The sequence below is a fragment of the Pristiophorus japonicus genome, chromosome 12, assembly GCF_044704955.1.
Source record: "Pristiophorus japonicus isolate sPriJap1 chromosome 12, sPriJap1.hap1, whole genome shotgun sequence".
NCBI lineage: Eukaryota > Metazoa > Chordata > Chondrichthyes > Pristiophoridae > Pristiophorus > Pristiophorus japonicus.
The window spans coordinates 36,038,468-36,053,856 of record NC_091988.1 but is presented as its reverse complement, the minus strand read 5'-3'; the positions used below and the strand labels follow the sequence as shown (position 1 = coordinate 36,053,856).

Below are 15,389 nucleotides of genomic sequence, written 5' to 3'. Positions count from 1 at the left end.
GTTTGTATTAAATTGTCTCCAGTCTGTGAACAGCTTCTTTATAACTTTCTTAAATGATTTTCATTTGCAAGTTGTGAAAAACATGTAGGCAGGGCCATGTAGCCTCAGTTTTTCAAGTGCTAAATTGCTTCCTAAATGACAGGTAGGAAGCGTATGCTCATTATGAGCCGGAAGTGCAGTGCCCGCCATATTGGTGTAGGCAACAAAAAAAAAATTGGTGCTGCATTCGATAATTGTCTAATGAACCAGTAATATTAGTACATGGCAGACTTTATTGCTATATTTTTATAGCTGACAATTTGCTTATGGTTTGAAAATTCAATCCTTGACAGAGGAAGAATAAAACATCTTGATGTAGTGACATTACTTCGACGTATTCAACCACCGTTGGGCTTTGGAAAACTTTGTCCACACAGAGTTGCATGCAAGGTAAGGCAAACTATAAACTTTAAAGTTTTTATTGATTAGTGACACTGATGATTTGAATGTATTTATCAATGTAACCCATTTCTGAGGACTGTTCTTGCAAAAACTAGACAAGCTAATCATTATAGTGATCAAAGACATTATAGTTGATTTAGTTTAATTTATATCTGTGATACAGGGTGGCTGATCCTCAGAATGAATCAGCATCATATATTTCTAATAATAATTAATATTTATGGGAATACTCCAGTGAAGGCTCATAAAAATCATATTTGGCCAACACAGGTGTTCCTGCACTCACTGTTAGAGGATTATAGTAGCTGAGAATTATATAGATGCACTGAGCTCCATGTCCATATAACTGCACGTTACCTATCAAGGTTCCTTGTGACCTAATTAATAATTCTGCTTGCCAGTCACGAATGTTAAAAGTCCCACTGTCACTATGATGTGCATGGCATTGGAGGGCTGGATTGATAGTGTAGTGGTCAGAAATTATGATTATTGTTCTAAATTTCGACTGCTGTAGATTTAAATTTAGAATTCATTGTCAGTCAATAGCTTTTGTTTTTCTTGGACACAAAACAAATCTCAAAAAATCTTATTCTGCTATTTAGGACTGTCAATTCTTGCAGAATGTAAAAATGAATGTAAAAATGATGTGAAGTGGAACTTCATTAATACAAGGTCGAAAAGATTCTCAGAGTAGTTCTTATTAAGAATTCAACTTATTGTGGATTGAGCTCCTTTACTGCCGCTAATGGAGCTTCTGCTGAGCCAAGAAGAATAAAAGATAATTCGGAAAACCATATTAGGTTTTTAAATTAATAATTCACTTCAGCACCTTAGACTGTTTAAATGATATTTTTGTCATAATTCTTACCCAAACAGAAAATAAAGTAACATTGCCTATATCTTTTATAGTGTATATCTAAAATTTACCCTTTTTTGTAAATTGCAGAGATTGGTAGCCATGAACATGCCCCTAAATAGTGATGGAACAGTGATGTTCAATGCAACCCTCTTTGCCTTGGTGAGGACAGCTTTGAAAATCAAAACCGAGGGTAAGTTTTGTGCAGATCTGAATCAGAACTGTTCCTGTAACTAAATTAAATCTTGTAAAAATTAAATAAGGAGCTAGGAGCTAAATTAAAACGTAGGACCTCAAAAGTAGTAATCTCAGGATTGCTACCAGTGCCAGGTGCTAGTCAGAGTAGGAATCGCAGGATAGCTCAGATGAATACGTGGCTTGAGCAGTGGTGCAGCAGGGAGGGATTCAAATTCCTGGGGCACTGGAACCGGTTCTGGGGGAGGTGGGACCAGTACAAACCGGACGGTCTGCACCTAGGCAGGATGGGAATCAATGTCCTAGGGGGAGTGTTTGCTAGTGCTGTTGGGGAGGAGTTAAACTAATGTGGCAGGGGGATGGGAACCAATGCAGGGAGACAGAGGGAAACAAAAAGGAGACAAAAGCAAAAGACAGAAAGGAGATGAGTAAAAGTGGAGGACAGACAAACCCAAGGCAAAAAACAAAAAGGGCCACTGAATGTAAAGGGGCTGCAGGAGGGGTCAAAACTAAAAATCATGGATTAAAAACTAGTATTAAAACACTCTACCTAAATGCACACAGCATTCGAAATAAAGTAAATGAGTTGACGGCTCAAATCATTACAAATGGGTATCTTTTGGTGGCCATTACATAAACGTGGTTGCAAGGTGGCCAAGACTGGGAATTAAACATATAGGGTATCTGACAATTCGGAAAGATAGACAAGAAGGGAAAGGAGGTGGGGTAGCTCTGTTAATAAAGGATGATATCAGGGCAGTTGTGAGAGACGATATTGGCTCTAATGAATAAAATGTTGAATCATTGTGGGTGGAGATTAGAGATAGTAAGGGGGAAAAGTCACTGGTGGGCGTAGTTTATAGGCCCCCAAATAATAACTTCACGGTGGGGCGGGCAATAATCAAGGAAATAATGGAGGCATGTGAAAAAGGAACGGCAGTAATCATGGGGGATTTTAACCTACATATCGATTGGTCAACTCACATCGCACAGGGTAGCCTGGAGGAGGAATTCATAGAATGCATACGGGATTGTTTCTTAGAACAGTATGTTACAGAACCTACAAGGGAGCAAGCTATCTTAGATCTGGTCCTGTGTAATGAGACAGGAATAATAAACGATCTCCTAGTAAAAGATCCTCTCGGAATGAGTGATCACAGTATGGTTGAATTTGTAATACAGATTGAGGGTGAGGAAGTAGTGTCTCAAACGAAGGGGACTACAGTGGGATGAGGGCAGAGTTGGCTAAAGTAGACTGGAAACACAGACTAAATGGTGGCACAATTGAGGAACAATGGAGGACTTTTAAGGAGCTCTTTCATAGTGCTCAACAAAAATATATTCCAATGAAAAAGAAGGGCGGTAAGAGAAGGGATAACCAGGGAAATTAAGGAGAGTATCAAATTAAAAACCAATGCTTATAAGGTGGCCAAGGTTAGTGGGAAAATAGAAGATTGGGAAAATTTTAAACAACAGCAAAGAATGACTAAGAAAGCAATAAAGAAAGGAAAGATAGATTACGAAGGTAAACTTGTGCAAAACATAAAAACGGATAGTAAAAGCTTTTACAGATATATAAAACGGAAAAGAGTGACTAAAGTAAATGTTGGTCCCTTAGAAGATGAGAAGGGGGATTTAATAATGAGAAATGTGGAAATGGCTGAGACCTTAAACAATTATTTTGCTTCGGTCTTCACAGTGGAAGACACAGAAACCATGCCAGAAATTGCTGGTCACAGGAATGTGGGAAGGGAGGACCTGGAGACAATCACTATCACTAGGGGGGTAGTGCTGGACAGGCTAATGGGACTCAAGGTAGAGAAGTCCCCTGGTCCTGATGAAATGCATCCCAGGGTATTAAAAGAGATGGCGGAAGTTATAGCAGATGCATTCGTTATAATCTACCAAAATTCTCTGAACTCTGGGGAGGTACCAGTGGATTGGAAAGCAGCTAATGTAACGCCTCTGTTTAAAAAAGGGGGCAGACAAAAGGCAGGTAACTATAGGCCAGTTAGTTTAACATCTGTAGTGAGGAAAATGCTTGAAACTATCATTAAGGAAGAAATAGCGGGACATCTAGATAGGAATAGTGCAATCAAGCAGACGCAGCATGGATTCATGAAGGGGAAATCATGTTTAACTAATTTACTGGAATTCTTTGAGGATATAACGAGCATGGTGGATAGAGGTGTACCGATGGATGTGGTGTATTTAGATTTTCAAAAGGCATTCGATCAGGTGCCACACAAAAGATTACTGCAGAAGATAAAGGTACTCGGGGTCAGTGGAAATGTATTAGCATGGATAGAGAATTGGCTGGCTATCAGAAAGCAGAGAGTCGGAATAAATGGGTCCTTTTCGGGTTGGAAATCGGTGGTTAGTGGTGTGCCACAGGGATCGGTGCTGGGACCACAACTGTTTACACTATACATAGATGACCTGGAAGAGGGGACAGAGTGTAGTGTAACAAAATTTGCAGATGACACAAAGATTAGTGGGAAAGCGGGTTGTGTAGAGGACACAGAGAGGCTGCAAAGAGATTTAGATAGGTTAAGCGAATGGGCTAAGGTTTGGCAGGTGGAATACAATGTCAGAAAGTGTGAGGTCATTCACCTTGGGAAAAAAAACAAAAAAAGGGAAGACTATTTGAATGGGGAGAAATTACAACATGCTGCGGTGCAGAGGGACCTGGGGGTCCTTGTGCATGAATCCCAAAAGGTTAGTTTGCAGGTGCAGCAGGTAATCAGGAAGGCGAATGGAATGTTGGCCTTCATTGCGAAAGGGATGGAGTACAAAAGCAACTGTATAGGGTATTGGTGAGGCCGCACCTGGAGTACTGCGTGCAGTTTTGTTCGCCTTACTTAAGGAAGGATATACTGGCTTTGGAGGGGGCACAGAGACGATTCACTAGGTTGATTCCGGAGATGAGGGGGTTACCTTATGATGATAGATTGAGTAGACTGGGTCTTTACTCGTTGGAGTTCAGAAGGATGAGGGGTGATCTTATAGAAACATTTAAAATCATGAAAGGGATAGATAAGATAGAGGCAGAGAGGTTGTTTCCACTGATCGGGGAAACTAGAACTAGGGGGCACAGCCTCAAAATACTGGGGAACCAATTTAAAACCGAGTTGAGAAGGAATTTCTTCTCCCAGAGGGTTGTGAATCTGTGGAATTCTCTACCCAGGGAAGCAGTTGAGGCTAGCTCATTGAATGTATTAAAGTCACAGATAGATAGATTTTTAACCAATAAGGGAATTAAGGGTTACGGGGAGCGGGCGGGTAAGTGGAGCTGAATCCACGGCCAGATCAGCCATGATCTTGTTGAATGGCGGAGCAGGCTCGAGGGGCTAGATGGCCTACTCCTGTTCCTAATTCTTATGTTCTTATGTTGTGATACGTGGCGTTGACTTAATACTGATATTCAAAGCTGAATTTAATAAATTTATATGTGTCATGCCTCTTGTAATGTATTGCTTCATGGGTTCTTTGTTTAAGAATTCATAGCAACACATTGCTATTAAGAACTAGTTGGTTTATTAGCAAAGGTTTAACAATCACACTACACATTACCAGTTCATCCACCAGGCTCACAACCACCTGCCTCATCATGGATCCCCTGAACCCAACTGGCTGGGGTTTTATTGAGTCTTGTGAATATCACATGACTGGCGAAGCCACTCACAACTCAACAGTTCGATAACTATTTTGAGCATAACTTTAAATCAAGTGCCCCCTTTTGGTAAAGGCACTAGAACCCACAAATTTATAAATAAAACTTTAATGGAAACTTAAATCAAATTAAAATTTGGTTGGCGGGGGTAATGATGCACTCCAGTCCCTCCGGTGCCCATCTCTCGCGGAAGACAGTGAGCGTACCGGTGGAAACCGCCATGCTCCATCTCCAGGGACAACCTGGCGCGAACGTAGCTGTGGAAGAGAGGCAGGCATTCGAGCTGATTAATCCCCTCGACCGCCTGCTGCCTGGACCTGTTCATGGCCACCTTGGCCAGGCCCTGGAGCAGTCCTACGAGGAGGCCCTCCGACCTGCCCGCTCTCCTCCACACCAGGTGCCCAAAGATCAGGAGAGTGAGACTAAAGTTCAACAGCTCTACAACTCTTTTGGGGGGGGGGACAAAATAAACATTAGATCAAGTGCCCCCCGATCTGGGGGACACTCCAGACACTTAACTGCCCCTTTTTCTAATAAATGTTTTTTTTTTTGTGGGGTTTTTTTGTGATTTTTTTGGGGAGCATTAAAACCATATATTTTACAAGTGCCCCCTATAAAAGTGGAGGGGGACACTAAAACCCCGGCAATTAAAACAAATTAAACTTTAAAACATAAAATCAAATGAAAATTTGGTTGCCGGGGGTGATGATGCACTCCAGTCCCTCCGGCGCCCACCTCTCGCGGAAGGCCGCGAGCGTACCGGTGGACACTGCGTGCTCCATCTCCAGGGACACCCTGGCCCGGATGTAGGCGCGGAAGAGAGGCAGGCAGTCAGGCTGAACGACCCCCTCGACTGCCCGCTGCCTGGACCGGCTGATGGCACCCTTGGCCATGCCCAGGAGCAGTCCTACAAGGAGGCCCTCGGACCTACCCGCTCCCCTCCGCACAGCGTGCCCAAAGATCAGGAGTGTGGGACTAAAGTTCAACAGCTCTACAAACCTGTGAGCATTCTCACAGGTGCATACATTACAGCCTCTCAACCTACAAACTTGGATCAAGGTCACAGCCTCTTAAAAGCAGGGACAATGGCCAAAATCGAGTACTCTATTTTGCTATGTGTAGTAATATAAATTTTCAAATAACATAACATTTTCAATATTATTATTTATATGCCTCTAATAAGGTTAGTAAAATGTTTTAGTCCCCACAAATACAAATGCAAATTTAGCCTTAAACCATTAACTTGATTGAGAAATGTGAAAAAAAAACAAATTAAGCAAATACCATACTTCCTTTATGCCAGATTCCAAAAGAACCTTGAAGGCTGCGTTTATTCCGGGTTGCTTTTAAGATTCAAGAATATCACACCAAAGTCAGGACAAGGTTAAAATTGATCTACAAAAGAGAGCAGATATGCATAAGAGCCTAGAGTCAGAGTAACAGAAATATATTTTTTGGGGGTGCAGTTCTAGAGCTGTTGGAGGTTACAAAGATTGGGGGAGAAGGCTATGAGTAAATTAGACATTCATGAATTTAAAACTTGAGACAGTCCGCACTTGATTTGCGCATGTGCCCGATCCACTTCAAAATTTGTCTCAAGTTTTTTTATGTGGCTCTGGTGGCTGCCTGTAAGAAACACAGTATTAATTTTAATAAAGTAAGGGACCTGCAACTGAATAAGGACCCGTTTCCTAAATTTGTGGAAGCGCCTGATTCACTGGGTCTTAACCTCGACCAGGAAGTCATTGCCTTAAAAGTCTGGAATCTTGCTTCAGAAATGCTATTTAATGGGATACTTACCTCCATTGAGGTAATTTTCTCAGGTGTCGGAGCACATCGACTGCACCCTGCATGCTCCCGTACAATAGTATTCCTACTAGAATAGGATTTCATTTGTTAAATGTGCAACATATCTGCGACCATAGGCAACAAATTATGCAGATGTGTGCCCAGTAATTGACATTAGTCATGATGCCTTCATCCTGCTCCAATCCTCAATACCCACACTCTTCCCCTCCCCCCACCCCCGACCATTCCGTTAGAGGCTGGCTGCCTGCACACCTAGCATATGATACCTGTCAAGAATCTGGATGCAGAGCCACAACATGCATACAATGTGAGCCACGCCAGAAGCAGGACTCTCATAGAACAGAGCATTGGGCTCCTCAAGCAAAGGTTCCGATGGTTTGATGTGCTTCAATATAGCGAATGTTAAGATTTTTAATTGTGTACTGCATGCACGCAACTTCACCTTGGAAAGAGCCCAGTAAGCAGAAAAAAGTTGAGCAACAAGAAAAAGGGGATCAGGAAGCTGAGACTGTAAAGAAAAATCTAGGCTCTGATAATTTGACCCTGGGCAATTCTTTCCTACAGTATATTCCCTTTCGCACCATGGCATGTATCATTTAATTTGCATAACCCTGTTATTTCTATTTCTAAAATTTTACTTGATATGTCCTTGCTAAAGTTTCTCTGTGACAGTACATTTATTTTTGCATATGTATTTCATCTTCTTCATTTCAAGATTTGTTTTCCTTTGCTACTTTATAATAAATTTCCAGTTACCTTTGTGTCACTAACAAAATCTAATGCTCAGGAATTGTAAGTATTAGTGGTTCATTGCTATTACAAAACATAGAAACTTAGAAACATAGAAAAGACATTTTAATGTATTATTTTTTGTTACTACACACCTAGTAATAGAAATGGCAATAACAAAAGTATAATTAAATTAAAAATAAAATTTTTCAGTCTTGCTTCATTGTAACAAATGGTTCTTATAAGTTTAATTTTCAGTGTGACCATCATCACAAATTTAACAGCACAAAACTGAACTTGAAGTTCACATTGGCCCACATTTGGCAGTTGGAGGCTTCCAGCAGGCTGATACCTCTGACCTGAAAAAAATCTACGAACTTACCTGGTGGTCCAGGAGGTTCGATGACTTTTGGTCCTGTGCCTCTACACATAGGCCTGCGTAGAGGCCCACGTATCCCAGGAGCGCAGGTGGTTCGCAAGCGCTCCTGGGATCATGTGGGCCAGCCCAACCAATGAAAGTAGGGGATCCCCAGTCATACTTATAGTGAGTTCCGCTTCGATGGAGCTGTCATAAGTATGAATGGGAATACCCCCAAAAACACTAACACACTAAATACATTTAAAACAACACATTGCACATTTAAAATTAATTGAATGTACTTTAATTAAATATTTTATACAAAAAAAACATTGTTTTTTTTTTAATATGTTTTACCAAGGCTAAAAATAAACTTACCTTAATGGACACGGTTTTTAATATATAAATGAGTGATCAAATTTTATTTTTCTCTTTTTTTAAACTCTTACGCTAGTAAAAGCAGGCCTTACGTCTGCTTTTACCAGCGTAAGAATTTCAAGGGCATTCACTGGGCAGAAGTTGGGCAAATAGCCCAACTCTCCGCCCGCGGAGGCCCTTTACTTTTGGATGCGTGCCATCTGTCAAATTCTTGACAAATTGCAAGTTCCGGGTTTAGGCCTTTCGTGGCCCCTACGGGCGTGTGCGCACCTCATACGCGCCCATAAGAGCTGCGAATTTAGCCCCATTATTCTCAAAGTAGTTTGAAATCAATATCCTCATTCCCAGGTTGATGAAGTCATTTGAACTCCTTGATAAAATTACTGTCATGTAATCCCTCCCTGGTATTTATGATTCTTTGTATTTATTAATTCTATCTTTAAAACAATTAAGTGTGTGTATTGTCAATGGATATATGGTATGGATATTAATAGTCTACAGATAGCAATATCTCAAGTCAGACATCCATGTAATTGCAGCATAAAAATAATCTATATACATAATGCAAACATAACTGCTTGCACCAACCATGTTTTCAGTAATGCATTACCTATATTGATGTCAATATTTAATAAATCTCACCAGCCCAAATCATTCATTCTACTAGAAATGATACATTGAAAGCTGCTCCACTATTTCAAAAGCTTCTTGTGGCTAATTCTATTACATGTATTTTTTCCTTTGTTGCAGGCAATCTAGATCAAGCTAATGAGGAGCTGAGAGCTGTTATTAAAAAAATCTGGAAGCGTACCAGTATGAAGTTGCTAGACCAGGTGGTGCCTCCAGCTGATGGTTAGTGCAATGACTTTGAGATTGATTTTACTGCTGTTAATTAAATTATATTCTCAAGAATCACAAGCTTTTTACCATTTAGTTATTGAATAATATGGGATAAGTGCACCTTTGGAAAATAACCCAATAAAAATATTTTCCTAGGCAGACATCATTAATTTTGTGTTTGAAATGAGAGGGAAATGTGCATTAAGATTGTAATTCACTTCATGTTCAGTGGTTGAAAAACAACTTGAGTCTGAAGACATATCTCACAATTTACTTGAAGCTACAGTTATTTTATTGAAGTATATTTTATGGGAAAAGTAGCCATAGTATTTGTTGTTTATTTGCCACAGTGTATAACATAATGAATTAAAATGGTAAGTACATAAGGTCTGCAGCTTAACAAGAAAAGTAATGAACATGTTGTGAAAAATATTATCATGTTATATTTAATGACTAATAGCTGGTAAGATTCTCATTGATAGTCAGTATTCTTCAAATGTTTCAGCTTTGATTTTGCTAAATACTACTTAATTTTTTTAATTAATATTTTCAGATGTAATTAAGTGACCATTCGCTTCAACTTTGTTAAAGCTTGCATGGCATAGATGAAGATAGCAACGCATGCATCCAATAACATTTCAACTTTTTTGCTTGAGCTTCTCTGCAGCTTCTGTCCCTTTCTTCTCTCAATCTGTAAGAATATTCTGAAGCAATTCTGTTTTAGGCCGGTGGCATGGAACTCGTGTTGCCTCTTACCAACTATTTCCCCTAAGATTTCTTTGAAATGAAGACCCATGCTTCAGAAATATTCCACACAGCCAGTTCTGCCTGTCTGCATGTCTTGGAAATCAGAAACAATAAGGAGGCTTTTCATCTTTACAAAGCTTCATACACTCATGCTTGCATTACTACAAAAAGTTGACAAGTTTTCAAGCATGTTAGTTCATCAGTAAACATATGCTTTAATTGGCAGAATATTAGCCCTTACACTTGTATTCACTGCATTTGTTGTGCTAACTGTGTGGAGCTTGTCTTTACTCATCAGGGTAAGGGTTAACATTTTCCAGAACATTTTGAATCTAAACAATATTTGTTATCAGATGGGCACAAACGGAAAAAAGAACAAATTATCCAATTGAATTAGGCAAATAAATTTTCTATCAAACATTTGGTTGCGTCCTTGATGAGACAATTTGAAGGGTGCAAGAACTGAAATTGCTGATGTAGACTCATTAATAGCAACAAAATGTTTGTCGTGTCAGTCACGTTGGATAATATACAGTAAATAGTACTTCCACAACAACAGGAATTGTAGGGCACCAAACATTAAAATCCCTTTTATCTGAGAACTTGTTTATAGTCTAGAAATATGAGGGATAATATTCCACCTTTGCATCGCCAACCGAACTTCAAAGCTACTGCATATGGTTTTCTAATCATTTAAATTAATGTTTGGGAAATCACATGACCAGATTCCAATATCCACTCCTAGTGGGTGAGATTCCTAACTGCACGCGTGAAGTTGAAAAATTTCCCCGACAGTCTGATACTATATCTGCCTATTAAAAGATGAAAATAGCCTTGTGGGAAAGTCTTTTAAATATTGTACTGCATACTTACAACAAATTAGACCACCTTAAAATTATATCTAAAATTGTGTGAAATTTAATGCATTGGCTTATAGAGATGAAATTGTTTACTTGTAAATTAAATAATCTTTACAAATCATCCTTTGACATTATACATTTAAAACATTTCTTGTGTCTATCGTCTGAATCATGATCATTGAGTCTGTGAGGGGACTTCTCCTGTTACCTACCTTAAATCAGGCATGATCACAGTGGAGAATGCCAAAATGCACACGGCGAGGCCGACCATCGCTGCCTCATTGCCTGGCAAGGATTTCCCTCCCCCACCTCTGCCGAGACTGCAGCTACTTCAATGCCTGCTGCATATAAATGGCGGCAAAGGGCCGAAGCCAGGATTTACCTCATGTTTCCCTGGGCCACCATGAGGAAGGTGATAATAAACTCCAAGATGTGGCGGTAATGGTTCTGAGTTACCCTTATGGAGGAGAGGACCTTGTAGTGGACTCTCTCCCTCCATTCCACCCCAACACTTAACTGCTATAGACCCTGGTCTCATTCACGGCCTTAAGTCGGACATGCTCCTGTCCCCTGAACAACACACTCTTGGCTTTCTTGGTCCTACAGCAGCATCCCCGCACACTGGTGGTCTCCCTTTTGATAGCAGGAATCCTACCAAGAGCCCCCTCATGCACAGACAATGAACGCCAAGCCAGTAAAATAGGTGAGAGTTGATGTGAATATGAAGGGTAAGGTGGAAATCCCATCCACCTGGTACTCCTACCCGGAGGAGAATCCCTCCCCCTGTATCAATTTGTTCTTTCACATTGATTTGCACTTTTACTTCACCCTCATTTGTTAAGTTCACAATAACTTTCTAATTGGTTATTTCTTATTTATTTCTACTTTCATTACTCACCAATCATGTTACACAGAACCTTCTCCCTAACTTCCAATCATGTTCCACAGAATCCTCTCCCGAAATCATGTTTGACAAATTTGCTAGAGTTCTTTGAGGATGTAACGAGCAGGGTGGATAAAGGGAAACAGTAGATGTAGTGTATTTGGATTTCCAGAAGGCATTCAATAAGGTGCCACATAAAAGGTTACTGCACAAGATAAAAGCTCACGGGGTTGGGGGTAATAAATTAGCATGGAAGATTGGCTAACTAATAGAAAACAGAGAGTCGGGATAAATGGGTCATTTTCAGGTTGGCAAACTGTAACTAGCGGGATGTCACAGGGATCAGTGCTGGGGCCTCAACTATTTACAATCTATATTAATGCCTTGGATGAAGGGACTGAGTATAATGTAGCCAAATTTGCTGATGATACAAATATAGGTGGGAAAGCAAGTTGTGAAGAGGACACAAATAATCTGCAAAAGGATAGATTAAGTGAGTGGGCAAAAATTTGGCAGATGGAGTATAATGTGAGAAAATGTAAGGTTATCCACTTTGGTAGGAAAAATAAAAAATCGAATTATTATTTAAATGGAGAGACTACAAAATGCTGCGGTACAGAGGGATATGGGGGTCCTTGTACATGAAACACAAAAAGTTAGCATACAGGTACAGTAAATAATTAGGAAGGCAAATGGAGTGTTGGCCTTTATTGCAAGGGGGATGGAGTATAAAAGTGGGGAAGTCTTGCTACAATTATATAGGGCAATGATGAGACCACATCTGGAGGACTGCATATAGTTTTGGTCTCCTTATTTAAGGAGGGATATACTTGCATTGGAGGCAGTTGAGAGGAGGTTCACTAGGTTGATTCCTGTGATGAAGGCGTTTTATGAAGAAAGGTTGAGCAGGTTAGGCCTATAATTGGAGTTTAGAAGAATGAGAGGTGATCTTATTGAAACATGCAAGATTCTGAGGGGCTGGACAGGGTAGATGCAGAGAGGATATCTCCCCTCATCGGGAATCTAAAACTAGGGGGCATAGTTTCAGAATAAGGGGTCGCACATTTAAAACAGAGATGAGGAGGAATTTCTTCTCCGAGGTTCGTGAATCTTTGGAATTCTCTACCCCAGAGAGCTGTTGAGGCTGGGTCATTGAATATATTTAAAGTAGAGATAGACAGATTTTTGAACGATAGGGGAGTCAAGGTTTATGGGGAACGGGCAGGAAAGTGGAGTTGAGGCCAAGATCAGATCAGCCATGATCTTATTGAATGGTGGAGCAGGCTCGAGGAGCCATATGGCCTACTCATGCTCCTATTTCTTATGTAACTTTGCTTTTCTCTCCGATCAGATTCCATCAAAAAATATTCTACGCAATTACATTCCATTAAAAAAACACCAAGGTATAGCTACCCTGGCAGTTCATTCACTTGTGGATGATTACATTAACGCACTGACTTGGACTGAAACCTGACTCATGGATGGCAACACCTTGCCCCTTACTGAAGCTTCCCCACATGATGGTATGGCCATTATTGTCAAATCATACCTTGGTCTCCCCCACTGCTCTGGTACTTTCTTCTCCTTCAAGCATCATCTTGTTCCATGCCTTCACTTTTTGAAATTTCTTATTTGTCTACAGCTTCCTCGAGCCAAACCCAAGTTTCTCACTAAGATATTCTCCCTCCTTTCCTCCCTCAACTCCTCATCTTTAGTAATTTGAATCTTCATCTCAGCTCCCCTTGCCTTTTCTCCCCTGAATTCACTGACCACCTGTCCTCCCTAAATCTCTCCCTCCATATAATCTTACCTACTCATCAGAGTCCATCCTCATAGTATGACTCCCACCTTTGCTCCCTTGTCCAAGGAGCAGAGGCTTGAGCATATCTTGTGCAAAACTGGTTTAGCCTTTTATCACCAGAGCTGGTTGGACCATATCAAGCACCATCAAGCGTATTTCTCCTCTGCCAAAATCGTGCATTACTCCAGGATCATTCTGGCTTCTTTTCCACATTACCAATCGTCTCCTTAAAGACCTCTCCCCTGCTCACTCCATCCTCACAACCCAAGTGTGAGGAACTCATGGACTTCTTTACCACAAAGATTGAGACTATCCGTACAGCTGTTTTTTTTCCCTCTCCTTGCCCAATAAGTCAAATCTTTCCCAAAGCTGACCTCACCCCTCCCCCCACACTAGCCAAGAATCTGCATCTTTCTCCAGTTTCTTTTCCATCTCTCATCATGTCCTCTGGTCATAAGACTCACCTCCTACTCCCGACTAATTTCCTACTAAACTTTCAGGCCGAACCAGATTGTTCACAGTCACAATGTCCTATTTCATCCTGAGCTGACTTTCCGATCCCATTTACTCTCCATCACAAAAACTGCCTATTTTCACCTCTGTAAATCACCCGTCTCAGCTCCTGCCTCTTAAATCCACATCCATGCTTTTGTCAGCTCTAAACTGAAACTATTGTAATGTTCTTGTTATGTATGCACTAAAGGTTCAAACTGAGTACTGTTTAACTTAGCAAGGTACAAGCTTGGCTCTGCTTTATTTCGGCCCAAAGTGCCTGACTCTCAAAATGGCTGGCCTTTTATACCTGAGCAGCACCATGTGCATGCTGCTCAATGGCCTCCAACAACGACACCATCTGGTGGCTACAAACAGCATGTACATACATGACAATATCCAGCTCTGAGATCTTATCACAGTCTTTCACAGGTTGAGACGGTCCGGTTGACTCCTGGGTTGACCGTCTCAGTTCGATTCCAGCCTTGGATGAGTGTGCGGGGTCTGTTGTGGCTGGTGGCTGGATGACTGACTTGTTGGGGGTGGCAGTGGCCATGTCAGGAATTGCAAGTCCATTTTTATTGAACAGGTCTGTGATGGAAATTCCGGGTTCACTGATGACCCTTGAGTCCTCTGAAGACTGCTGGTAGGTTGGTTGGTCGTCGATGGTTTCTTCGTCTGACTGTTCTGGCTCGTCTGTGTGTCTCAGCTTTGTCTGATCCATGTGTTTCCTGCAAGTTTGCCCATTCTTGAGCTTAATATCGAATACTCTGTTGCCCTCCTTGGCCATGACCATACCAGCGATCCATTTGGGATCCTGACCATAGTTCAACACATATACAGGATCATTAACAGAAATCTCACGTGACACAGTTGCGCAATCGTGGTACCCTTGTTGAATTTGACTTCTGTATTCAACTGATTATTTAAATCCGGGTGTACCAGAGATAGCTTGGTCTTAAGACCTCTTTTCATCATGAGTTCAGCAGACGAGACCCCTATGAGTATGTGGGGTCTTGTCCTGTAACTCAGCAGTATGCAGGACAAGCGAGTCTGCAGTGACCCTTGGGTTACTCTCCTCATGCTTTGCTTGATTATTTGTACTGCACATTCAGCTTGTCCGTTGGACGCAGGCTTGAACGGTGCTGGCCTTACATGTTTTATGCTTTTATGAAACTCCTGACTGGTGAAGCACAACCGATTGTCGCTCACCACTATGTCAGGCAGACCATGCGTCGCGAACGTGACATTGAGATTCTCTATGGTTGCCGTGGACGTGCTGGATGACATGATTATGCATTCTATCCACTTCGAATAAGCATCCACC

At 41.1% G+C, this 15,389-nt stretch overlaps 1 protein-coding gene across 1 annotated transcript in view; it reads left to right on the top strand.

Annotated features, from left to right (window-relative positions):
* Positions 1 to 15,389, top strand: part of cacna1db (calcium channel, voltage-dependent, L type, alpha 1D subunit, b) — a 760,213-nt gene that overhangs the window by 625,519 nt on the left and 119,305 nt on the right. The window contains exons 36-38 of the mRNA XM_070894765.1: positions 333 to 429; positions 1,388 to 1,490; positions 9,190 to 9,291. Of these exons, the coding sequence (XP_070750866.1) occupies positions 333 to 429; positions 1,388 to 1,490; positions 9,190 to 9,291 (302 nt within the window). The remainder of the gene's footprint in view (positions 1 to 332; positions 430 to 1,387; positions 1,491 to 9,189; positions 9,292 to 15,389) is intronic.